General features: G+C 45.4%; 1 protein-coding gene across 5 annotated transcripts in view; it reads left to right on the plus strand.

The window, feature by feature from the left end:
* specc1 (sperm antigen with calponin homology and coiled-coil domains 1) overlaps positions 1-27,081 on the plus strand; it is a 70,950-nt gene that overhangs the window by 26,025 nt on the left and 17,844 nt on the right. For 3 of the 5 annotated variants that reach the window (XM_027004298.3, XM_027004299.3, XM_027004301.3), the window contains exons 4-10: positions 14,966-16,479; positions 19,470-19,677; positions 20,095-20,168; positions 20,491-20,666; positions 25,732-25,916; positions 26,607-26,707; positions 26,788-26,860. In XM_027004298.3, coding sequence (XP_026860099.2) covers positions 14,966-16,479; positions 19,470-19,677; positions 20,095-20,168; positions 20,491-20,666; positions 25,732-25,916; positions 26,607-26,707; positions 26,788-26,860 — 2,331 coding nt within the window. Of the gene's footprint in view, positions 1-928; positions 1,396-14,965; positions 16,480-19,469; positions 19,678-20,094; positions 20,169-20,490; positions 20,667-25,731; positions 25,917-26,606; positions 26,708-26,787; positions 26,861-27,081 lie in introns of those variants that run through there. The other 2 variants (XM_027004302.3, XM_081718841.1) reach the window with 2 other exon arrangements.

Consider the following 27,081-nt stretch of genomic DNA (forward strand, 5'->3'; position numbering starts at 1 on the left):
GAGGAGGAGAACCGAGTGAGGCTGCGTGGAGCGAACAGAAAGACGAGCGAGGCAACACCATGGTGGTCTTTGTGTCGGGAGAGGCCCGGGCAAGGCCACGCGACACGTCCTGACCCAGCGTCGTTAAGATTTCACTCACATGCACTCCGAATGAGGGAGGAGCAGAAAAGACAACGGAGGACTGCGTGAGCGTAGCATATCTCCCCTCTCAGCTCCGCAGAGAAAACAGCAGAGTGGTAGAGTGGGCTCCTCTTCCCCTTTTCTCTAACACTGTGTGTGCGTGTGTGTGTGTGTGTGTGTGTGTGTGTCTGTGTGTCTGTGTGTGTGTGTGCGTCTGTGCATCTGTGTGTCTGTGTGTGTGTGTGTGTTCAGGCAGGAGAAAATGAGTCTGGCAAAGCCCAGGCTAATGGTCGTGGCTGGCAAGCCGCCAGCTGCCTTCTGTGTGGACTTGATGGGTAAGGTCAGGGCAGTTCACATGCGGAGGAAGAAAGGTGAACTCTTCACAGGCATGGGCTGCCAAGAAGACACACACACACACAATCCTGTCCCCTCCCTCTCTCCATCGCTTCCTTCTCACTCCTCCCTTCTCAAAAACAAAGTGGGTTTAGGGAAAGATGGCGAGCAGAACAGAGCGGAGAGCAGAGGGGAAGCGAGCAAGAGAGCCAAGAAATAACTGTGGACAGGCAGAGCGCGTGAGCGCATGCTTGCTGTAGATAGCTGACTTAAAGGCTCAGCTCTATCTCCAGCGCTGATGCCAGGCCAGCACAGCGTGAGGAGGAGGAGTGACACAGAGGGGGAGCTAGAAAGAGAATGCAAGCGAGAGGGAGGGAGAGAGGGAGGGAGAGAGAGAGAGAGAGAGGGAGGGGGGGAGAGAGAGAGAGAGAGAGAGAGAGAGAGAGAGAGAGAGAGCCATGTGTGGCCACGATGACTGTGGAAAGCCACTCCTCTGGCATGTCTTTGTGTGTGTGTGTGTGTGTGTGTGTGTGTGTGTGAGTGCGCATGTGTTGATTAGAGCAGAGGCATGTCTAACGAAGCATTCTCAGCCCCGCTGCTGTCTCACCGTGTCACGAGAGAGAGAGAGAGACAGAGCGAGTTTAAGAGGGAGTGAGCCAGAGAGAGAGGGTTCACTGTTGCAGGAGACACGGCACTATCTGACAGCAGGAATGCCGCCCAGCTACTGAGCTACCGGACTCTCCGCGGGGACCAGACAGGAGAGACTGTTCCCAGAGTGCCGGACAGAGCAGGGCTCAGGCAGGCGTCGGTGTGATCAGGAGCGAGGCTCTCTGATGGATTAGCGCACGTCTGCACCGAGCGGTAGACAAGTGGAAGTGATCTCAGTCCACCAGAGCGGAGACATGGGGAACCAGACAGCACGGACCGAGGAGCCTGAGTCAGGTCTGAGGAAGCACCCTCACTCACTTGTTGTCTTTCTTTGTGTGTGTGTGTGTGTGTGTGTGTGCGTGCGTGTGTGCGTGCGTGTGTGCGTGCGTGTGTGCGTGCGTGTGTGCGTGCGTGTGTGCGTGCATGCGTGTGTGCGTGCATGTGTGCGTGCGTGCGTGCGTGTGTGTGTGTGAGTGTGTGTGTGTGTGCGCGCGCGCTTTTAGCTCCCCTTATCCGTGTGCTCCTCTCTTATTGCTCAGGATCTCTTACGCTGCTCTCTGTGACTTTGCATTCCTGTCTCCTCTGCCCGCTCTGTTTTTCTCTCATGTATGAGCAAGGCTCAGACAAGCGTCTGGGCTGCCATGCGCTCCCCACAGATGATGGATGGTCCTTGTACACAGGCTTTTCCTCATCCCATTATTCTTCATTAGCTCTGCGCGCAAACGCCGTCAGGATACAGCACCACCGACACTCATTACCAGCCCTCGGGCTAAACTCTCCAGCAGTAAACTCCACTCACTCTGAAAATCCTCTTCCACCCCAGGCTGCGTGATTTATGGCAGCGAAAGGACAACTTGCCGTTTCGGTGCTTTTTTAAGAGACTCTAATCGACAACCATCAACATTTTTACCTGCACTTATCCCTGCCCGCGCTCAGAAAGTGTTGAACAGCGCTGAAGACCTGACAGAGGGAACCGTGCATGCGCATGGCTGACCACATCCATTCCCACATCGCCCAGAAACCCATGAACCACTCTGACGACAGAGCCAACGCATTTTCATTTCAGACTGTTTAAGCACCTTATTTTTCAGCAGGGGGCGCAGTAACTGTGCCTGCATCCTTGCTCCTTGTTGGGGCCCCTCTCCCCCAGAGCTGGACCCTCCTTTGTTGCTGCCGCTCTCGGCCCTCTCACGCCACTGCCGTGGACGTGGGCTTCGGGGCGGCTGAACGCCAGCCATGTCCTGCTCTCCGCCTGGGCTGGGCGCTCGCTTGTTCCTCCTGGAGGGTACAGAGAGGGTGCCTCCGACATGTGTGTAGGTCTGTGGTCTAATGACAGGCTGGCAAAAGAGAAAAGAGGAAGCCTTTGTGATCTGTGCGTGTGTTGCACATGTGCATGTGTGTGTAGGAAGGGAATGACATCCACTGTGTGTGTAGACTGGTGTACTGGTGTGTGTGTGTGTGTGTGTCTGTGTGTGTGTGTGTGTTGGGCTGACTTTCAAATCTGTTTTTGGTGCTTTATCTCAAACCCCCGCACACATACTAACTCTCTCTCTTTCTCTCTCTCTCTCTCACACAAACACACACACACAAAATGAGCTGACAAGGCTTTCCATCGTGTTGGCTGATAAGGTACCCAGCCGTGCTCTGCTCTCCTGCCAGGCAGACAACACACAGACCATTACATTCACCTAGCACACAGACACACACATTCAGGCACACACACACAGACCATTACATTCCCCCAGCGCGCACACACACACACACACACACACACACACACACACACACACACACACACAGTCTGGGGACTGTCTGCCTTCACAGTTTGATTCCTTTTGGCTGCAGATTCAGGGAGGCAGCACAGGACTCAATGTTAATCCACCGTTCTGTGTAGCACTTGAATCCTTATCAGTGTGAAAGTTGCACTTTTACAAAGTTGCACTTATGATCAATATTTGCATTTGATATTTAGCTCTGTAAACTCTGTAACATGCCCTGTCTGCTAATGACAGATTTGTTTATAATTGATGTGTCCTTAACTTCAACCTCATGACTATAAATAGTAGATTTATGGCAAAGACTGAAGAGTGAAAGACTGTGTGTGTGTGTGTGTGTGTGTGTGTGTGTGTGTGTGTGTGTGTGTGTGTGTGTGTGTGTGTGTGTGTGTGTGTGTGTGTGTGAGAGAGAGAGAAACTTGGCCCTTCTGGTTCTATAGCCATGCTGCTCCAGATATAGTGTGACTTTCTTGATGTCAGATTGCTCAGTCATGCAGAAACGCAGCTCGGTTCACACAAGGACAAAGCCCCCAAACAGACCTGCCTGTCATCTGTCCTCCATCATTATTTCCCTCCCAGCACACTATCCACATAAGCCCTGATCTCCAGGGGGTGTTGATGGTCAGACCCCGTTATTTCCATGCTGTATTTAGTTTCAGCACAGTACCTTTTGTTTATCCAAGGACGTAGCTTGAAACGCTGAAGGACTAAATGTTGTATTTGTCATTTAAAGTGTAAAATCAACTTAATCACCTTGTCTTTTTTCACCTTTGGCACTGTATGCTTGAATTCGATTGTTTAGACTTTCATAACAAGTATATAGTGATTTTAGAGCTCTGTTCTGCCTTTCTGTCAGCTCGCACACAGATTCAGTGGATGGGTTTGCGGTTTTGTGTCCACTGACCCGCACAACTGTCAGCTGCAGTGAGGTACATTTCTCAGCACTAGCCATGCGCTCCGTCCGCCAGGGTATTCCGTCTTACAGTGAAAGGCAGCAAATCACGCTTAGGCTCCGCTAAAGAACCACTGCAGTACATAAGCAGTGACGAATCCTTATTCTCATCTCCTTGACGTTCTCCATGCTGCTAAACAGGCCTGCATAATGTAATGAGAATTGATTGGAACCCTGGTCGAACTCTTGTTCCGCCGCTGTTCGGAGGCCTCGGAGGGACGGTGTGGCAGGATCCTTCACTGTGCTCTTTAAGATGGCATCTTGCATGTATTTTTGAGAGTAGAGAAAGGATTTTGAGAGGCATGTATATTAATATGTATGTATTAATTTGACTAAGGGCCAGGTACTAATCTAACAGCACTGACAGTATGTGTTTGTTTGTTTGTTAGTTTATTGTTACCCAGGAACTCCTAAATATATTTCTGTTGAACGAACACCTCTAATTCTGCCACCAGTAGCTCTCTTGTAAAGATGCAGACTCACCAGTGCTGTCTAGAGCATTTAGATCACTCAAAAAAGTGTTTGTGTTGTCTTTCTTTGTAAGTCACCTGCAAGATGCAAATACGCATCCAGTTTATGGGTTTACCCACGCAAACTGGCACTTTTTACATTTTTGTGGGATACCCACTACGTTCTGCACATGACTGATTTCTGGTGTCACTGACTTTTAAAGACTTTGAATAACCGAGGGCGTCAGTTTCCCTTTTGCAACATTGACAGCAGAGGGTGATGATTCCCTCTGGTTCCTCTGGACTTTGTCAATGGCTTATCTCTTCTGTCAACTTAGGCACGCTGATAACAGAGTATTACATTAAGCCTCCTGGTCCTGTCAGTCATGTAGGCTACTCCCCTAGAAAGATTCTAGCTTTGTCAAAGAAGGCTCACTGGCATCGCCACAGCCCTTAATATAAATATGGCATGGAAATATGAGAACCATTTCTAACTATGCTTTATTCATCTTTTAGATAACACAAGTCAATATGAAATCCCAGCGGTGTCTGACCACTGCACCTCTGGCCTTTGACTCATAGCCAGACTAGCTGTGTCTGAGATGTTCTGCATGTTTATGGAAAGCAGGGGAGGAGATGAGGAAGAGGGGGATGGAGGGTTCGTGTTGTTTCGAGGACTTAATGCCTCCGTCGCAGGAAATGGCAGCTCCCCCGTTTGTTCCCGTATCACTTAAAGAATGTGAGTCATTTCTCCTTTCTACAGCTGAGGCCTTGCCTGACCAGCACATCCAAATACCACCAATCATGCCTCCAATCATGTACCTCGAATCATTCAATGCGCACTGTAGCAGGAGGTCCCATCAGCCTTTGTTTCATTATCACTTTGGTGCCATTATCTGGACATGGAGGGATCGAGGGTTTAGCGTCAGGCAGGTGGCAGTGAAAGATGTGGTGTATCAAGGTACCATCGTTTGCAGATTTAGCTGAGCAAAGGACGTAAGAATGCCATCACTCAGCTGACACCAAGTTGGCCTTTAGCACTGAAATCTGACTCAGCGGTAGGCCTATTTTTAGCCTTTTTTGGAGACTTCAAAAATACCAGTCGGTACTTTTTGTAGATGTTTATCCACTGAGGTGGTTGAGGAGAAAGGAGTGGCACAGTCTGGGGGGAGAAAAGAGAGAGAAGTTCTGCTCTTTCATGCTCAAAAAAGGATCGAGAAGAGTTCCACCACTCCTGTAGTGGCTAGGTTCTTGTTGCCCAGATGTTTGAATGTTTGGGTAATGTTGAGGTTAGCTGCCAAGTGTTTTTGTTGAAAGGGAATTGGTCGCAGGGAGGTTGGGATAAAGTTGTATGATAGCGTAGCAGTTTTTTGGAGCAAAAGTGTGTTTTCGTTCAGCTCTGGGTTGGGTATCGGTGATCTTGAGGGAAGGAGGACAGATAGCACTGATTCTCACACTAAGACACGCTGGGCACTGTATATGCAACAGGGTGGAAAAACACTGGCTTTGTTGAACAGACTGAGTGCTAGCGGATCATATCTACTTGCGAACACAGATTTAGTTGTTTTGGTTAACCAGAGTAGAAACAGGAACTCTGGTCTGGATTTCTGTGGCTCTTGGAATGTCTCTAGTGTCTGATAGTCATCCGCAGCAGAGGAAAGTAGCCATATTTTAGATAATCTGTGTGTGATTTCATTAAGGAGTTTACATTTTAAGAACACATGCTCCCTATTCAAAGGAGTGGCTTTCATTCTGGCCTGCCATGTATAACTAAATAATTGTGAATTTGTGACTGTACAGTACATGACTCCATGTTGTTTCGTTGCCCACCTGCACCTGGCTGTCACAGCTATTGGAGCAAGATTGGTCTTGCAAATTATGCAAATCACTCACCTACAAACAGGTGGCCATGCATGCATCGCTGTCATTTCGGGTTGCGCATTACCTCGTTGGCCTATGACGTCACTCTATTACTCTCCTCTCCAACAGCTACCGTCTCCCTGCACAGACCATGCTCCATACTGCAAGATTCACTGTACCACCAGACTTCAGAAAGGAAGGAGTTGCCTTAGCAACCAGGCACAGGCCCCGGTGCACTATTTGGGTTGGCGAGGCCGTGTCCATTGTGCTCTGGGATTATGGGATGTGCCACGTGAACTGGATTTCATCAGCACAATTCTGCTGTTTGTGTTTGCCAAGCACGGCTCTCCTGCAGCTCATCCAGTCAGGAGGTCAGAGATCGTAAAGACAAGCAGATCTGTGTCAAGAAGGGAGTTTTCACACAGCACCTGGATCTTGGGATCACACTTTGACTTAGAATATGACCCATACAGGAAAATATCGGCATTGTCTATATAAATAATTTCTAACAGGACACAAATCCTCAAACAAGTTGAGCATTAGGAAATCAATAACAGAACCACCTAAGCCCTGGAGGTGTGTAGTTTAAAGTAAACTATGAAGCCATTAAGCTTTTTATACCTTCTGTGTTTGTCAGGACAGGTGTGTTGTGTTTGAACTTGCCCCTGTCTTGTTTGCCTTGTGTGATGCAACCCACCACTGAAGCAGCTGGCACCAATCAAACTATTATTGCCTCTTAGGGTGTTGTCATACTATAAAAACTGCAGTGTGAAAACCAGTAAGACTGCCTACACCAATAAATGTGGAGCGTAATCACCATAAAGTTACCACATCACCTCCCATGATCAGATCCCATATCAGGTTTCCAGCTTATAACCAAACATCCCTTTCTGTGTTTATTTATATGTCAGGGCGCCTGGTAACTTTATTGTTCTTCCCACCTTGTGTTTCACACCCCACTCGTTTGTGCCGCTCTCCCCTCTGAACAGCGTAGCCCTGGCCAGTGCACTTACAGGAACACTGCGATGCTTTCATGGTCAGAAGAACACCAGCAGCTCTTCACAGCTCACTTTGACTTGCAAAAACAATGGCACGAATCTCCATCCCCCCCCCCCACCTCCCTTCGAAACGGTGTAAAGCAGCACAGTTTTTCATTCCTTCTGATTGCATGGTCATGCCTCAGAGGAAGTGTGGAGGGTTTGGGGGATGTGTCTGCCTCGAACTGTGATAAAAGAGGCAGTTGGAAAAGTAATGGGGTTAAAGACATGCAGATCTCCAGACCTTTGAAGTTCATGGTCAAATCTCTCTCACTTTGCCTGAGCCTCTCAGTCATATTTGTCTCTTTCTTAATTCCCATGGTCTTCATTGGAGATGAGGATTCAGGGTTACATTCTGTGTTAAAGGGCAACATCTAATAAAGGATGCACAGTGCCCTGCCCCTGGTATTCAGTCTTTTATCAAATCTATCTGCATTCTTAAGCTCAAAGAGATAACCTCTGTTATGTTTTTGGCTTTTTTTCTGCCATGTACCAAAATCGCAAATTTCTATTGGTTTCCCACCAAGAAAATTTCACATACAGTGAAACTATTACTGACACAGCCTTTGTTTTATACCAGTTACACCAATGTCTCATGCATTTGTCATTTCAACCACTTCACGCAATGATAAAATTCTGAAATATGTTGGGAACTGCAACTACCTCTGTTATTCAAACTGGTCTTGGCTTGCGCTAAATGAAGTGTTTGGGATTCACACGGTTCCCTGGAGCTTTCTCGTTGATTCTTCACCTTTTTCTACCTCTGTTAAGGCTGTCCAAAAGCATCAGATTATTTGTGTGCTTATGCCCTGCTGTCTGTAATGAATACAAAGCTACAAAAGGGTGCAAAGTAGTAATTTATCAGAAAAACATTTTTGGTGGTTTTCATCTAAGACTTGTATACTCGTGTGCTTGACCTCTTTGGTCTGTTCTAGGCTAATTTTGTAAAATGTGTGAATTTAAAGGAAACTGTAGGGAGATTGTGAACGTTTGCCCGCTGTATCTGGAAGAAGGTTCTGCAAACAAAAATCTCATGCATGTCACAGTTCTCCTTATCTACAAATCTTTCATGATATCACTACGTCTGGTAATTACCAGCCACCCAAGATCAGAGGGAATGATAACCAGTAACATCAAACAAATTCTCAATGTTTCTTTTACCGTCCATAGATTTACATGTTCTTACATTCCTGACAAAGCAGGACCAGAGAGAGAAGGATTTGTCTTTCAAATGAAGCCACCACAAAATCAAAAACAGGAAGAGAAATACAACAAAACAAATCTGGACAGCATTAGTTTTGCTATCTCAGTCAGTGCTAAATGAACACAGTCAAGAAACAGCTGTCCAGGAAGCAGAACATGGATGTTTAAAATTAAACAACTCCTTCACATTGGGTGAATCATTGTATGCATGTGGTTGGAATAAATCTTATGTGGAGTTTTCATAACTATGTCTGATATCTTTTAATGCCCAATCTAAGGCATTTTTATGAAGATAGACAGTGGTTAGACTTCTATAGAATCCATGTAATCCATGTAATGTTCAGTCATTTGGAACAGCAACATCAGCACATGACGCATCAGTTGCCAAGTTGAAAAGGGCCCATGATGCTGTGTGACGGAGTCAACCAGGCATAGTTACGGCTGCAAGGGCTGAGCAGCCATTTTCGGTGGAGCGTGATGATAAAATGCTCAACAAAGCTGCCTGGCTGCTGCTCTGTGAGGATGCAGTGGCAGGAATGAGCTGCCCTTGAGCACTACATACTGGGAGACGGTGAGAGAGGCAGACTTCTCCTGCTTGGCAGACAGATGACGGTGTCTTAAGCGAAGCTAAGGGAGCTAGTGAGCTCTAGATCACGAAGCTCAGTGCTTGCATCTGATTCAAAAGCGCTCAAACCCCAGCTTCTTTATGTCGGATCAGTCATTTTATGTGTGTCGGTTGGATCGTAGAGTTTTCATAATCACAGTTATCTTTAAATGCCCACAGTAAGGCATTTATATGAAGGTGGACAGTGGTATTTGGTCTCAACTCCAGAGTTGAGGTGTGTTTTTTTCCACTACAGCAGGGTAAACATCAGCATGTAAAACAGAGTGAGAGGCTTTACCAGAAGCGTACAAGTGGCTATATATATCTGTGCTTTGACACTTTGAGAGCGACGGGGTGTCTGTCTGTGAAATGGGCTAAGGAGAAGTGAACAGCTGACTCACTCCAATGGAGCGACAGTTTGACTTGTTACTGCTGAGCAAAATGCCCCTTATAAAGGCGTTGAGGTAGGCCATTAGGTGATTGCACAGGAGACTGGTATGCCATTTCCCAGAGCAGAAAGTAAAAAGGTTTACTCAACAACGGTAAAAGAGAAAAGGAAAAGACCGGTTAATATTGCTGCCCCCACACAAAAGCATTTCCTGGAAAACAATGGGCGTCATCAATCCCATGTACTTGTCGGATCTCTGGTAAATAGTTTCTAGACACATGCAATGAAGAACCGAATAATGTAGCAGTCTTAAAGTGCCTGAAATAATAGGAGACTGTTTACACAGTTAAATCATACCCACGAAACATGCTACAGTGCATGGATGGCATTAAAGGTGGATGTCGTCATAAGGCTATTATGCAGCCTTGCGACCTTATCATCACAAGAAGTGAGAAGAGTTTTATGTGAAAGAATTAGTACCTGAAGCTCACATACCTTGAAGCTATGGCTATAAAACATAAATAGCAATGTTGGACTTTAAATCACAGCACCGCTCAATTGGATCTGCAGACCAGGACGCATATCATAAAGTGCTTTGCACTATGGCAGCTGTATATCTGAATTGCTCATGGTTCTGCGAATGGTGTCAAAGATCATTATGCATAGGAGGGAGTCTGATCCCAGGTCAGTTCTCTAGGGGACTGTAACTGTTACTCCAGGTCTGGCTGACCCTGTGTTACTGCAGCCATCGCCACATAACGTCACTTCCTGCCATGAAGAAGACAAGGGGGATATTACTCAGAGCTGAGCAGATTTTTGCCATTGTTGGGAAACCCTAAGCTTGGGAGAACAATGGCAGGATATTGAATGATGACGCAAGGATAGCAAGCGAGGAATGCCAGAGAGAGAGAAGCCTGTGAAATCCGATCATGACACCACGGCAGGAAAAGCTTGACACTCTCCCATATCTCCCATCGACCTAGATGTGTGTATATCATTTCAACAGCTACAGCAGGAAGTCACCTTCAAGGACATCTGTGGGCAATAATAAGCAGATAATATGGGCTTGCTTTGGAGAATTCTCCTGTGCATTTCATAGTTTCTGGCATGGTATTTTCAGTTAATGAAGCCTTCATACTACTATAAAAATGTCCATATCAGTTACGTGCTAATACTGAAGCAGGTTCAGTAGTCTAGATTAGAATATTATCTGTATTTAGATTTGTCTATTTCTTTGCTTAAGTCAAAGGAAGCAAATGTACTGTTTTCTTTACAAACCGCCTTATGTTGTATTAGCAGTAAAATGCTCAGTAAGCTAAATGCCAATGTAGAAGCAGTACCTATTCAATGCTATCAAGAAATGATGAGCAGAAGTCAGTGTAGCACTGATAATATTCTGCGATCCTGCCTCTTACTGTGTTGCCTGTCCACCAATCACTGAACCTTTCACTCATAGAAAGATGATTAATGAAACATTTATGAATGTCATAGTGTTTTGCAACCATGCCATATGGTAATGATGAACGCTCATTAACCCCACCCATTGTAATGTAGCCTGCCTACTGCTGACAGCCCAACGCCCCCAGCTCAGCCCATTCTGATCCTTCTGCATGTTACTTCATTGACGCAGATGGAAATTCTTTGAATCTGTTTTTCCCGCATGAGAGTATAAAGAGCTTCCTGTCAACGGCCAGCCTCTCTGTCTCAGGATGGTACATGTTGGGAACAGCTCTGCTGTGCCTATCCCATTTACTGGCAGGACAACAGGAAAGGCTGACAGCAAGGCAGGACTTTGTTTTTAAGCTGTACCCTCCCCACTTCCACATGAGTGGGTAATATTGGAGCTGCTTCTTTCCAACTTCCAACTTCCTCTCCCTTTCCTCTCCAAGGGGGTAAAGGTTGATGTTGGAAGGTGGTAAGTTATTTTCTGCAGCAGGCCTGTTTTTTATTGTTCCTGTACAGGTTTACTGTGGTTGGATAAAGGAAGCTGGTCTTGGATCAGTTCAATTAGACAACCTGGAGAAAAACATAGGGCCTCAAAGGAATTACTAACACCGCCAAGGCCATTCAGATCTGGGAGCCAGTACATCGTCACATTGATGATGCCAGCCAACGCTGTGATACAACTCACAGCGGGCACTTATCTGTCAGCAGTCTAACAGTAACCCCATACGGTTAATTACTTCAGGGGTTGTTTCCAAGTCAAACTTTCTGGTAGGTCATGCCAGAAGTGATCCTATCTTGGGCCTCCCACTATCCCTTGACACCTCGTCCAGCATTAACGATGGAAGATTTAATGCACTTTCTCCGCAATGCAATTATGAATTTCTGGCATGCATGTATACAGTTAATTTTGGAATAGTTTTTTTTCTGTTTAACTTAGATTCTTGCTGAGAGGAAACATGCAGTTTTCAGATAACAGTTGCTATTCTGGATGCGTTATTACTTTCAAAGCTTGATGATCTTGGCTACTGCTTTAATATCCAAGAAGTCTTGAGTTCTTAGGCTTTTTACAAGTTTTCCTCATATTACAAATCTTTTTATTCCCTCTTTTTCAAAACTCTTTTATGGGCAAAACCTCATGGAAGGACTGGTCTCAAACCGACAGAAAGCTTTTGTAAACGCTACCCACGTCTACGGTTCTTCATTCCCTTGTTGTGTGTCTCTGTGTCAGCCTCAAAAGCAGGAGGCTTTCCTTATTTACCAGGGCTATGAGTGAGGCGGCAGGATCGTTTAGTCTCCGGGTTAGGGCGCTGAAGAGAGAAGGGGCTGCTTTGAAGGACATTCAGGACTCGGTCACCCATACTTGGCTTAAAGTGCACTGTTTCACAGCCTCTGAATGGTAGCTGAGGTTTGGCTGCTTTGTTGTTCACATTTCGCTCCGTGCTCACTTCGAGCCTTTTCAGTCTCTCGGCATCTTTCCACGGGTCTGCACGATCTTCCTTCTTTACTCCGGCAGCTTTGGGTTCTTTCTCTGTGTCCGTTTCCTCCTTATCCTCCCTCCTACTGAATTCCAAATTAGGAAGTTGTCATAATCTGCCAAGGGCAAGGAGTGACAAGAAAAGATAATTGCAGTTACGAAGCTCTTACTTAAAATAATTTCTTTTGTGTGCTCCTTAACTGTTGGTCCTGTTTTTCAAGCTCATTCTTTAAAACGTATGCTACTTTGGTGTGAATTGATTTGAACTTGTGACCTTTGAGCCCTTTGGCCAAACATGTTTTCCTTAAAATTTTTTTACATAACTTTTGTTTTCCAAAAATGTTTACAAGAATAAAGAATACATGATTTAGGTAATAGAAGGTTCCACCAACAGTGCAATATCATCCAGTCGTTCTCACTTACCCGGCCAATCTAGTGCACCCAACTAATTTCAGGTTTCAGTGAGGCTCAAAACTAGCTGCTCTCAGAAAAGTTAAATTAGATGATATTTGAAACATTTATACAAGATGTGAATGTGTACAATAATGTGAGTATATGTGTGTAATAATTTTATATTGTATACAACTCAAAGGCTTGTAATCACTATTTTCTCATTTTAGTTTTGAATAATATCATCACGTTAACATTTCAGCATACAAAAATGGGGGAAAAAAAGTACTTATGTTTAATAAATATGTGTAAAATGTTCATTCTTGCTCATTGGACACTGGAGTGTAATGGCATTAATTGGCCACTTTTCCTCTATCGTGGTGGATGTGTCCAATTAACATGCGGTGAGATTGCGTGAGGGCTCCTGTTTGTCTCTTCATATTTGAGAGATTCTACATAAAACTGTTGCCTTTGGTGCCGTTGTCATCTCATATTCAGCACAACACTTGCAATAAATAGACTGCACGCATCCAGCCAGTGCTGTCACATTCAAGATCTAAGTAGCCTGGATTCTGACCTCTGATTCACTTCAGGCTGTCAGGTTCAGGTCAGGGGCAGCCCCCTAGCAGAATATAAAAAGGAGGGAATTCATGGGGGTTTTATTAAGTGTGAAAGCATAAAAAGAGAATAGGCAGACATGACCACGGACTAGCATCACCCGCCCCAACAGGAACAAGACAATCATTCAGACATATCTGCCATCCTGTGCCTGAATGTGTTCATTTTCAAAGAAGTGACCCCGATCTGCACTTCACTTCTAGTTTCACCTCCATCAAGCAGTTCTTGGATAGGGATGAGAAACCTGGAATTTGGATCCCAACTTGAGCCAACTTGTCAGTGTGTCCTTATGGAGCTGAAAGGGCTTGGATGCTATTCGTAGTAATTCACAAAAGTATTATTGTTAGTCTAAATGTGGTTGGGCTTTTTCAGCATGCAGTAATCTAAGATTTGAAGTCTTTATACCACAGTCCTAGACTGGGTTTCAGCTCTTAATTGCTTTTGCACTCAACAAAGCTTCCTTTTTAATCAGATATGGTCAGCTTATACACCAGTATATAAACACAAGTGGATAAATATTGCATATCTGATGGGGATGTATAACTGTGAGTTAGGCCGAACAACATAGGTCTTATGGTCACGGGTGATAAAGTCATGGATTCCACTGCTTGGCTGCACGGTCCTGTTCCATCAGCTGAAACATGCAGGAAACACGCTGCACGCTAAACAGCCATATGGCTCCCAGGAGATGGAGGGTGAGGCTTGGCATTTGTGTTCTGACTGTGGTTATGTGTAATAAAGTAATCATCACCACAGACAGATCATTAATAGCATATAGCTTACACAAGCCAACAGGGTGTTGAATTACCAGCTGAAATAAAAATATTTTCTCTGGGTGTGCATGTGTCTGTGTGTGTGAATGAAAGAGAGAGAGAAAGATGGTGTGTTTGGAGGAAGTAGTGTCTGTGTCCATAAATTGACTTAATTAATTTTTTTTTTTTTTTGTGCCTCCATGGCACTGTACACTATGTATCATCATGGGAATGACCCTTTCTCCACTTTCTGTATGGCTTTGCTGAATCTCTCTTTGACCAGTGCCTCTGCTCTATTCAGTCTGAAGCACAGTGCTGCTTTTGTAATCCCACTTTCTTCTAGAATCTTCCCTACAGTGCAGGGGTATTGTCATCGGTGGCCACAAGAGCCCACTGTGTTTGTGTTGGTGTTTACTGATTATTCTAAAACTGACAATAAAACCTTTCACCAGTCTCTGCTCACATGGAGACCGAGGTTCACCAGCCGTGGCACACCACTCTAGAAGGCTACGGTGTACAGCTTTCTGATGCCAGTCAAATGCCAGTTGAGTCGCTTCAACCAGTCTGCTATGGCTACAATAAAGAGACGGTGTCTGGTGGTCATTTCAGTGTGACAATACAAAATATCTTCTGTCCAGTCCCTGGCAGAGGACTGAATGAATGAGACCTCACACTGATACTTTGGGCCTTGAATAATGAAATGAATGGCTGCATTGTTTCATACTTCTCTAACCATAATAATAGCCATAATAATTTCTTTTTCCAGTTGGTTTTTAGCTAAACGCTGGTTCAGTTACATAGAATGTTCACTATATTATCACTGACAACCAAAATTGTTAGTGGCCAGATATATTGTTATTGTTCATTCATCCGTGAATATTTTATAACCAGTAACGCTTATTTTGACTCTTTCCAGGTGCCCAGTCAGCCAAAAAGTCAGGGATCCCTGCTCCCCAGAACCTCTCCAGAGACCGCACTGCACTGCGGGACCAGCTAAGGACATCTAGCACCAAGAAGGTCGTGCCCAGTGCCAGCACCTCCAGCCTGTCCTCCCTGGCGAAGAACTCGCGTGGTTCCATCAAGACAAGGACAGAGGCCGAGAGCACGGACAAGGCTCTCCTGGAGTGTCAGGTGAAGGAGCTTCTGGCTGAGGCCAAGGCCAAAGAATCCGAGATCAGCAAGTTACGGACAGAGCTGCAGCGATGCAGGGCAAAAAGCTCCCCACAGGAGGCTGGCACCCCAGACGGGACACCAGAGAGTGAATGGTCCCAGCTGCACCCCACAGACCTTCAGACGTTCGTCCAGGAGCTGAGGGAGAAGAACGGGCGCTTTCAGAGGGAGCTGGCTATGTTGCGTGAGGAGAACCAGGCTCTGAAGGAAAATCTTATCTCATTGGATAGCTGCACAGCCCAAAGCAGTAACACCAGCGCAACTCCTACATCACAAATGAGTCCAACCAAACCTTCCACTAACGGCCTTCTACTAGAGAGGGACAGCGGTGAGATGAAACCAGTCAAAGACACAGCATCATCTGCTAGCGATATCACCAAAAGCCCCTCCTCACCTTCTCCGGACTCCTCAGAATTTGAAAAGATCCCGTCTCGCTCTGACTCAGTCAGCAGCAGCAGCACCAAAGGCATTACCCCGAGCACCCTGGAGAGAGACCTGTCAGTGGAGTGTTTGACGGAGCGCATTCAAAAGATGGAGGAGAACCACCACAGCACGGCCGAGGAGCTGCAGGCCACTCTGCAGGAGCTGGCCGACCAGCAGCAGGTCGTGCAGGAGCTGACGGCGGAGAACGAGCGGCTGGCCGAGGAGAAGGGCCTCCTGCAAACCTCCCTGCAGCAGCAGAGGGAGCGCGTGGACCTCCTGGTGCAGAAGAACGAGACTTTGCTCCAGAGGCTCCGAGAGCAGGTCCAGAGCCAAGAGGCCGAGACATCGCGTGCCTCGCGGGTGGAGGAGCTGGAGCAGCGCCTGGCCGAGCGGGCGGAGAGCTCACGCTTTGAGAGGGAGAAGCTGGTGGACATTCAGCAGCAGCTGACTGGGAGCCTGAGAGCTCTGGAGAAAGAGCACCAGGAGGCCCAGACCACCGTGCGGAGCTTAAAAGACGAGCTGGAGGAGCTCCGGCAGCAGCTGGAGAGGGAGCAGAAGGCTGAGGCGGTGGCCACGCAGCTGGCAGAGGAGCTGCGGCAAGCTGTGGAGGCTCTGAAGGCGGAGAACGAGCGCTTGAAGGCCCAGGTGGAGACAGAAAGGCAAAAGGTGGTGGAGCTGAAGGCGGTGCAGAGTGCTAGCAACAGCACAGAACTGCAGGCCTTGCTGAAAGCAGCTCACACAGAGAGAGACAAGCTGGAGGTTTGCTGTGCAGCGCTGAGGCAGGAGCTGCTGCACACCCAAAATGAAGTGGAGCATATTCAGAGCATGCTCAAGAAGGTAAGAGTCTTTACTTTGACCAAAAAGACCTCAACTATTCCAGCTGCTGAGTCAGAACCTCACTCCAACATTCATGCTGCTGTGTGTTATTACTCCCATTCAGTCCAAGGTGGGCCCTATTGGAAATGGTCTTTATACTGGGGGAGTTGCAGGAGTTTTTAAGGTCCTTGTACATTGGGCACTGCTGCTGTGCTAGTGACTTTGGCCTCCTGACGTTGCTCTTGGGATGTGTGTAGACTTATACAAATCTCTAAAACCAGGTTGTTCCCCTTCTCACTATTGCATACTTGAAGGCCAGTGGTTGTGTTGTGGCTACTAATCAGTCAAATTAATATGGTGGATTAAATTGCTCATTGGAATAAGTGTCAGAATAGACTAGCCTTGCATTTATATTAAATGTTTTATTCCCATATGAATCTATGCTCACTGGCCACTTTATTAGGTACACCTATGTTATTGGTGCATTTTTTAGACTGAGCCAGTCTAATAGTATCCATCCAACAGCCGCCCTGTGGTCAGAAAGTGATTGGATGGAGGATGACTTACACAAATTGTTCATGGCAACACATTAACAAAGTGTTTCTAATAAACAACTGGCTTGAATAAAGTGGATGGGGGGTGTATATCCTCCATCCCAAAATGCTCTAGTGAAACAAGATGTTCTATTCCTTCATTTTGTTACTGGCTCTTAGCAGAGGTGCACGGGAGGATATACCTTGTTTTCTATAAGTCCCTGCCTCTTTGCAGGAAGTCTGCTGTGCTGAAAGTGATATGTGATCTGAGGGGCAATTATCTGTGCTATTGGAAAGTCCAAAAAAGCAAATTATATTGTTTGTCTCAGGCTGCTCCGAGGCATTTAAGTGCTGTGAGACGGATCGGCTTTGTCAGAACCCAGGATTTCTGGCTTGCTCAGGTTCTGGGAGCAAGCCACTTTGGCACTCCAGAACTCATCCTTTCAGTGCTACACGGTCTTCCCCTTCACTAACAGAATGTGACATGTTTACTTACACCGGGAGAGTTGAAAGGAGATGCCTGTGTACCCAAGATTTTGCGCTTTTGCCGACAGACTCTGAATCCTTTCATATGCTTAGGCGAGGAGAAGAAAGGCAAACTGAGTGGCACGTCTGGGCAGGGTCAGGCTACAGTCTTTCATCACCCCACACCTCTGTGGCCCGTTTGTAATGAAGTAGGGTCATGACCGTGAAGTTGGAGTCCTCCTGAGAGGAGAAATCATAGGACGATGGAAGCCCAGGGTGAGGTGTGGCATGTATGCCATGTGCCTCACACACAAAGCGCGAAGAGTCTGCGTGAGGTCGGAGAACAAGGTGCTATCCAGCTGTGTGTGGAACATTCAGCACTGATGTTTTCATGGAGAAAATAAAACTACTTTGTTTCCTGCGTCTTGACGCAGTGGACGTCTTTTCTACTCTTTTTCATAATCAGTCCATGAGGCAAACTGGCCAATCCCTCTGTTGGCCAAGAAACAAGGTCTGCTAAAGTTGTCCTAGTCCACACGGGTTGCTCTGCGATCAAACGCATTGTCCTTTTCTCTGTCATGCTAGAAAATGAAAGGGTGTCCTCCATAAATGCACTAAAGCAAACCTTTGCTATCGTTCATTTGGCAGTCGCAGACGTTGTTGTGGTTGTGCAGTTTAAGTCCACCTCATCGTTAAAAAACAGAGATACACAGAACCAACAGTTATGAGTCGAGTAGGACTCAAAGCTCACTGGCACCTCATTGCTTTGTGAACTCAGTAGGCCCCACCTAGGGAGAATAGGACCTGGCTCCACTCTCCCCTCTGACTAAACAATGGCCCCTCAGCCAAACCCTGTGGCTTGGTCCTCGTTCCCAGCACTTTTCTAGAAAGCTCCGTGAACAGTAAGAGCTCTGTAACCAGGGTCAGTCCAAGAGACACATGTGCTCAGCTTTCTGTTCAGAAGGGTGAAGCTCGGGCAAATAATAATTTATGAAGTCATGGCTGAAGGAAAACTCTTCTGCGTTGGGTTGTCCAGCTGTTGTATTCATGTGTTGGCCCTCACCACATCAGTGGTGAGGTAATGTTAGCTGCTCTGGCATTACTAACCTCAGTAGCATCATGGCTGTGCATTGGTACACTACACCCCAAGCACATGTGTCTAGATTCTTCTGTTCTGGAGTTAAAGCAGTGAAGGGATGGATGGTTGTTCGCCATATGAAGAGACGTTTTAAAAATGAATTCCCATTTCTTTTACCTAGAGTTATCTAGGGCTATCTAGATTGCAGATGTAATTACCTGTGAAGTAAGTGACTCAAAAAAAAAGGAGTGTGTAGGCTAAAGTAGCCAGGATATGTAATGCTATGTTTGTGCCTATGAAATGGGCAGTTCTGCCGTACTGTGTGCACTTGAGACTATATTTATTTTCACTCATTTAATAAGTAGGCAAGTCCTGACTTGCATGGTTCAAGTCATTAGCTGTAAGTGGGAACTTTTCTCAGTGATTACACTCGCGTCAAGCCGTTCCTCATAAACACAAAGATTGCATCTCTTAGGAAGTGGTTGCGTAATAAAATGCTTTATTACAGTTCAGTGAGGTAATGGATTGTTTACTATGTATGGAGTGTATGGTGTCTGTGTTTCAGCAGAAGTCATCTATTTTGTTTTTCTCCTTTCCTGCTGCTCAGACTTGATGAGAGAACATCTTTAATTGTATGATCAATCATGATTAATCACCTCCTGATGGTTTCGATTAGAGTGTCCGTAGTTAAATGTAGACGATTGGTGATGAGGGATGAGATGTCCCCTGATTGTCCTGGAGCTACTGTTTCCTGTGGCTGACCAGTAATTGTTTTGATTGACAGTCCATCTGAGTGACGATCCCTGCTCTCTGTGTGGCCTGGATAAGTGTCATGTCCTTCTCAACCCTATTCAGCCTCATTAGTCCTCTGTAGCTCTTTGACGTGTCTGCGCTAGCGTCTTATAAAGTGCGTGCATGTGTGCGTGTGAACCCAGGCCAAAGCAGACAAGTTGCAGCACCAGGAGAGACTGCAGAAACAGGAGCAGGACCACAAAGCCAACGTGTTCGCTCTGGAGGAGAAGAACAGAGATGGCGAGAACCAGATCAAGGATCTAAAGGAGACCATCTTTGAGTTGGAGGACCAGGTGGAGCAGCAGCGTGCAGTCCGACTGCACACCAACCAGACCATCCTGGACCTGGAGAGTATGGCAGTTTCTCTCTCTCTCTCTCTCTCTCTCTCTCTTTCTCTTTCATACAAAGCCCACTGTGAGACCCACAGAATATATTTCCTATAACATATATCTGGTGAGACCAAAGCCAGCGCTGCACTGAGGTTTCTACCACAGTGGGGTTGGCTATGGCAGCCTGGGAAAACTGCTGTACTGAGCTGGGTGTCACATAATGCCTCTCATGCAAACATTTGCCCTGCCACTTAGTTCAGGCCTGTCTCACTGCGTGCTCCTCACTGCAGATTTCCTTTCGTGATGTAGCACTGTCAGGGGTGGTTTCACATGAGAGCACTCGGGGAGTCTCAAACCACGCGGGGGAGGGTGTCTTTGCATAAGTAAAGAGAATGTGACGTTCTCATTGTCTATTCCATTTCTGTCCTTACTTCTGTAGATCAAATCAAGAGGCTGGAGGAGCATAAGATTGAACAGGACAAGCAGATGAAAGCCATGAGCAAACAGATAAAGGTGGGTTTACTAAACAAAACGTCCAATATTTATTCCATGAATATAAACAAGGAAAAATGACAGATTTCAGTTCTAGTGAGTATAGAATGAGAGCATGATAGCACAGATGAACTTGGAGCTTTGTCTGGGTGACTGCACTTTCTGAAGCATAACTCCAAGTATGACTGCAGTCTGTGATGGCATCCCTCATCAGTCAAAGTCATTGCAAATGACGTAACCATGACTGAACAATTCTAGTTTCCAGGGTTGTTCACCCAGCTTCGGGTCTCATCATTTTGCCGTGTGTGTGTGTGTGTGTGTGTGTGTGCGCGCATGCGTCCAGGAAGAGACGGAGGAGTGGCGGCGTTTCCAAGCCGACCTGCAGACAGCCGTGGTAGTGGCGAATGACATCAAGGTGGAGGCACAGCAGGAGGTGCGCACGCTGCGTCGCCGGCTGCAGGACGAGCAGGAGCGCTGCAGCAGGCTGACCTCGGAGCTCGAGCAAATCCAGGGGGCCAGGTACAGCATCCACGCCATCACACCCTCACCCTCACCTCCTTAATTAAACACTCCGTAGACCCGTCTGACACATGGAGGTCTCACTTGTACGGTTTGCCAGTTCCCTTCTGTACATACCTCTGTTTTAGCAAATTAATAGCAATTCATATTGATCAGCTACGTTGTTTGTGTGTGTGTGTGTGTGTGTGTGTGTGTGTGTGTGTGCGTGCGTGTGCGTGTGTGTGCATGTGTTTTCATACAGTGCAACAGTAATTTAAGTTCTCATACCAATATTAAAATTTTAATCCCTATTTAGGTTTCTTTTAGATCCAGTTATGAGATTTCATAGGGTTGGTAAACTCTGCTGATGAACTCCAAAATCACAAGCAATGCCTCTCAGTCTCAGTCTCCTCTGCTTCAGTCTTACCTTCTGTTCTCCTCTACTCCCTTAGCTGCTGCAAAACGCTCTCCTCTCCTCTCACACACGTGTGTACTGCAAAGCGGTTTGAAAGCTGCTGTCTTATTCGCTGTGGGTCCTTGCTTCAAAGACATGCGTGTTAAGACTTCATACACTACCAAGTTGCCAAACACACACACACACAACCATGTACTTAATTTTAATCCACTGTCAATGCAATAGTCCCTAGAAATTATAAGGTAGCATGTAGTACAAATAGAGTGAATATAAATGCAGCAAAACAAATATGTGATATGGAGAACATATGTAAGGACTGTTAGTATCCCATTGGGTACATAAACACTGAAGGGACCGAGCGTCAGGGGCAGTTCCCACCTGTGCCCCGACTGTAGTCGGGCTGGCCGTGCGTGGTGAAGTGTCCTGTGCCATGGTGTGTGGAGCGCCCCGTGCACGCTGCTGCCTGTCTTTCTCTGTCCCGCAGTCCTCTTGCATGAGTCTGTTCAGTTTCCGCCTCCTTAGGCCACTCCACTCTGAGCTCCAGCGACACCCCTGCAGGCCTTGGGACGAATGGCTACCCTCAAGTGCATTTTACTCAATACTTATCTAGGCATTGACTCCAAATGTGATTTTTTTTTTTTTGTTTGTTGTTCACAGGGTTGTGCCCGATCATTTTGCCAGGTTAAAATGTGAGTGATACACTCACCAGCCACTTCATAAGAAACACGTTGTTGGTGTGCAGGGGCTGACCATAGCCCATCTGCCTCTATGCACATCTTGGGTTATTTCAGTCACAGTGTCGCTGCTGTGTTGAAAATGCCAACACCAAGTAATATATGGTCAGCTGTAGCGCTTTGGTCTGGAAATCAGCAGGGAAGAAGACAGCTGTTCTGTGCTTGTTCCTTGAGGGCTTGTTTCCTTCACAGATTCCTTTACCTTCCCCTTATCATACGAGTCGGGTAACAACACAGTGGCCAGACCGTAGTTCCTTTGGATTCATGGAATCAGTTGCTCCGTGACTCCTGATCCCCGGGGCCAGGATTGAGTGACAGAGTGGTACAGAGTGGCTGACAAGTGCCTGGCAACAGAGGAGCTACAGCATGCAGCTGTGTACCTATAAAGCTCACCAAAAAGACAGGCGCACCTAATAAAGTGGCCCGTGGGAGTAGATACAAAATAAAATGACTGTTCACTGGAGGAGTAAGGCAACGGTCATGACCAGCGTTATCTGATAAAGCAAAAATATCAGCGTTCTTCAAACGGTGCAGTAAATAGCTGAAAACGAAACATTTGGACATTTTATTAGTATTAACTATGGGTTGCCAGATCATTAAGGATCTGCACAATGCCTGTATTTTACTGTCTCCTGAGCACAAACGCACTAGCCGGTCTGCCTCGCCATCCCCCCTCCCTCAGAGACTCCCTGAGGTCACTCTCTAAAGGATTTTCCTCTGACATGGCCACCTTTATGTAACCCCCAGGTGAGTGTACCGCTAGCACCAGCCCAGCTCTCATACACAATGCATATTGAATGGACGGATCCAGCAGAGTTGAAGGATTACTGACTGTGTGTAAGAGCTTGTATGTCGGCCGAAACCGCTTCTGCTTGGCGTTGGGCTAACAACTGAATGGCTGCTCTTCTTCTCATTTCTTTTAATGGGTCTGCTTTGCCTGGGCTGGCATGTTTGATTTTCACCTCCTCCTACTCTTCGGACAGCTGTTGCTCTCTTGGTATATGGCGCCACCTGTTGTTCCTTGTGATTGCTTGAGTTCTTGTGGTGTGAACTCTCACATGTTTCAAGCTTTTCTAAAAAGCTTGAACCCAAATAGAGATTACTCCCTTCTCTCATGACACCTGCAATAGATAGAATCTCTTTAACCAATTCTAGGTTAAACGGTCTGTTTCTGAACGAGTTTAGTTTTGTCTGGGCATTTCAGACCAGCATGACTGAAAAATGAGCATTTGCCAGGTTAATAAAATGCATTTTGCAAGTGAAGCTTATTGAATGGGTGATGTGGCTCTCCTAATGACATAAAAAAAGGTATTAACGTCTGTTATTTTGACTGGGTATACATTTGGACACATTTGTTTCCTTTCTGTTTCAGAATGACTGCTGGATTTGAGAGTGCCAAGACTGCGGTGGAGGGCCGATAGAGAATATATTCTGTTACACCCAGATGACAAAAACCCAGTATTATAACACAGACATAGCTGTATCAGTATTACCCCCGAAGGAAAAAGGTTCACCTGAATTACAAAGTCATATACTTTATACATATATAATTTTTGTGTAAAACAACATATTTATTCGCAGAGAACAAAAGTTGGATTTTAAATATCGAATCACTTGAAAATATCCTCACAGGTTCTTTTCAAGGGTGTAATGTGATTATCTAAATAATAAGTGATACTTTAATACTGTGTTTATTAGTAAACAACGCCTGCACTTTTGTGGTTTGATAATTTGGTTTTCTCCTGAGCAGAACTGTAAATGTGTGAAAAGAAAATCAGCAAGCATACAGTGTGTCTGTTACACTGATGCACCTCCTTTAATGTTTTATTTTAACACTCCAAGTTAAAATAGTTCTTAGTTCATACTGCCTTAAGAAACTTCCACCAACGTATCTGAGGAGTAAATTGTAAACAAACCAGCACTTTATAGGTTTGTGCTAATGGTTTGTATTTTTCAGTTCCAATGACCTGATGGCTTGATTTAGTACTGAAATAATTTAGTATGATTAAAATAATTTTTTAAAATTTGGTTATTGTAAATGTTACAACCCAAAGGTTCTACAGCTTGAGTCACTGTGTTTTACACACTTGTACTTTTTGTCTTCTCTCAGGATGTGTACATCAGCAAGGATGTGCCTTGTGGTCTTGATTTTACATGTTTCCTCCTTTTAAAGGTTTTAATCTGCCAAGATGCTGAGGTTTTTGGATTTTTTTTTTAAATTGTGAAACATTTAGCAATGTGGTTATGAGATAGATACACCACTAGATGGCAGATAAGCAACACTGAGTCATTGTGTCACTTTGCTAAACACAAGGACTGAGGTCACGCTTGTCTCTTCAGTGCGACTTGTCTCAATTAGTCATGGTGGGACACAGGAAGTCTCAGATGTGTTCAGGCTCAAGGCAGCTCCTGGCTGCACCACAATACCAGCACCAGTCAGAGATTTACGTCTGAAGGTCTATATTCTAAAACGGCCCAGCTTGCATTGCTATCATATCTGAGCTATGTGTGGACATATATATGGCCACAATCTCAATATTCCAAGCAATGGTTGGCATGTTTCCATTAGTCCTAATGAAGTGCTAACCTCAATGCTAATTGGCCTAAATTGCAACGGCCATAATTGCTTATAATGTTACAATGAAAAAGTAACTCTGTCTCAGAGTTCATCTGCCAATACACATCAGCGCAGCCTTAGCCAAGAGCCGTTGAAAAGACAAGTGTCTTTGACATTGTAAAGGCAACTACAACCCAGTTTGTAGACATTGAAAAGAGAACTACAACCCAGTTTGCTCTCAGTCTTGTGATGCTGTGTAATGTGATTCACCTCCACCTTTCTTACTGAGATCCAAAGTGGTGGCTTTCAGGCTATAAAATACTGATGCCCTGGAAATAGAATTCTCCTAATCATATGTCTCGAGAAACTTAGAAAATATGAATTTAGATTTGAAATACTTCAGTTGGTCGCCTTTCTGCCCATAGTAGCATATCCTCTATAGACTCCTCACTGACTGCATAAGAACCCTCAGTTGTCTGTTTTTGCTTTAAAGGACATTTCAGACATGGATATCGTTTTAAGCGAGCCAATACGAAACCTTTTCCTCGTGGTGATTTTAGAAAACAAACAGAAGAGCCATTCAGAAGTGCTCAGGCAGACACTTCACTGCCATTGTAGTAAGTCTCAGGTTTCAATCAGCTACGTGCCGTGTGCTCAGCAGCACACGGCGCTTCTGGTCCATTTAGCCACAGCACATACTGGTGTGAAAACTTCAGGGTATGACCTTGCCTGTCAAGAACTATGGTGATGTGATCAGATAGATCTCAGGCGTCAAACAGAAGCCATCCACATTGTTTCCGTGAATTATTATTTTATTTATTTACTGTTCAAGCCAACGTTGTGTTCCTAGGACAACAAGAACACCGTGATGTACATGCTGTTTGTTTTAGATCACATGTGGTTAACTGTACGTCAAATATGTGTTTTTATCTCGACTGTTGTTATTTTATGGTTAATAAATCCGTTTTGTCATGGTTTTTCGATGGCTGTGTATTTCTTTAAGAGCACCTCCTCTGGGGATTGTCTTCCATTTTCCCATGTTTCAGTGCATCCATTTAGAGGAAGCCATATGTGATGCTAATGTCTCGGGACCATTTAACATAGTGGATGTTTGGGAAGTGTTACATGTTTGTGTTGCTGAGAAGTTGAGGTGCAGCCGAAAAGTGAGGTGTATTATTGTATCCTGTATGATAAATGTTCACAGTGTGTGCTTTGAGAATAGTACTGTCATGTGACAATTTTATGAATGTTTACAATTCATAAGTTTACAATTGTAGCAATACGCAAACCTCATATCTGATATGCCACAGCACGGATTTTCCCAAATATGCACTTTGCAATGCTTTTCTCTCTATCTATATGTGTGCCTGTGATTGACAGGTCGCAGGTGGAGGAGGGGAATCTCTCTGAATCTGACAGCAGTCCTCACTGGTGTGGAATCTCCATGGCCCAGAATGCATCTGATGGCCTGCTGACCAATGGGAGTGAGAGCGGAAACAGCACCCCCTCTGAGCCAGGAGCCACCGTAAAATCCCTTATCAAGTCGTTCGACACAGCTCTGAAGAGTGAGGACCCTCAACCATAACCAGCTCTCAGTTTTAGATTTTCTTTGCTTCTTTCTCTTTCCCGCTTCTGCTTCTCCTTACTCTTAATTTATTTATCCACTCCTATCTCTGTCTGCTTTATTTCACAATCCAGAAATATTTATTCAGTAGCGCCATCACTAACATTATCGGCCAGGAACAGCTGCTAGGCCCCTTAACTACAGTGTTCTCAAAACATCTGTATAGTATGAACTTTCATCTGTCATTCAGGGTCAGGAAAGGCTGGTCTGATTGCAGTGGCCAGGTTCTTTCTAAACCGTCTGTCTTTGTGTTAAAGGAAAATGCCTGAAACCAGTCACAGGGTTGATAATAACTCTCAGCATTACTTTTAGCAGGAAGTAGCTAAGAGAGCTTGTGTAATGCTGTTGTAATAAGACAAATAGCCACGTTATTAATGTAGGTAACGACTCGTACTACAAGGATGTAATCGCAACACTTTAATAATGGCCTCACGAAACCGACAACATGACAGTCTTACATTAGCAACTCATTCATCTGGTAATGGAAGCAGCCTATAAAATTACCTGTGTTTTGTGAGTAGTCTCGTGTAAATGAACTTGACATGTCACTGGATATCAGTCTCATATCTATTTTGAGCTGAACTTTATCTGCACTCCTCATCTGAGATTCATATTATTGCCATCTTTGTAGATGGACCTGGCAATACAGTACAGATGCATACATCTCCCAGAAGCCCCCTAAGTGGAATACCAGTTCGCACAGCTCCGGCAGCAGCCGTCTCACCCATACAGGTCCTACAAATCCCACAATGCATAACTGGTGTGTCATTGTTGCTTTTGAACCAGTAATTAAGTCATACGATTTATCACAGAGGCATTCGGGTATCAAGCCACTGTCTAAGACCTTGGAGAGAAGGATCAACCTTGGGGATTTCCCTCACCCAGGTAATCCACTCCCAACCCAGTGCGTAAGGATATGCACAACTTATCCTTTACTGAATGACCTATTACAAGAACCACAAACTCTGAGGTTGGGTATTTCAACGAATGGCCTAGCCCGGTCCATTAACTGTTTTTATGCATCATGCCACGATGTCGTCCCAAGTTGGTTGTCGTATTAGAGATCTCTGAGCTTGATATTACTTATATCTGTGAGCGGTTTGAGA

This window comes from Electrophorus electricus, chromosome 8 (assembly GCF_041902795.1).
Source record: "Electrophorus electricus isolate QZ-2024a chromosome 8, ASM4190279v1, whole genome shotgun sequence".
Taxonomy (NCBI): domain Eukaryota; kingdom Metazoa; phylum Chordata; class Actinopteri; order Gymnotiformes; family Gymnotidae; genus Electrophorus; species Electrophorus electricus.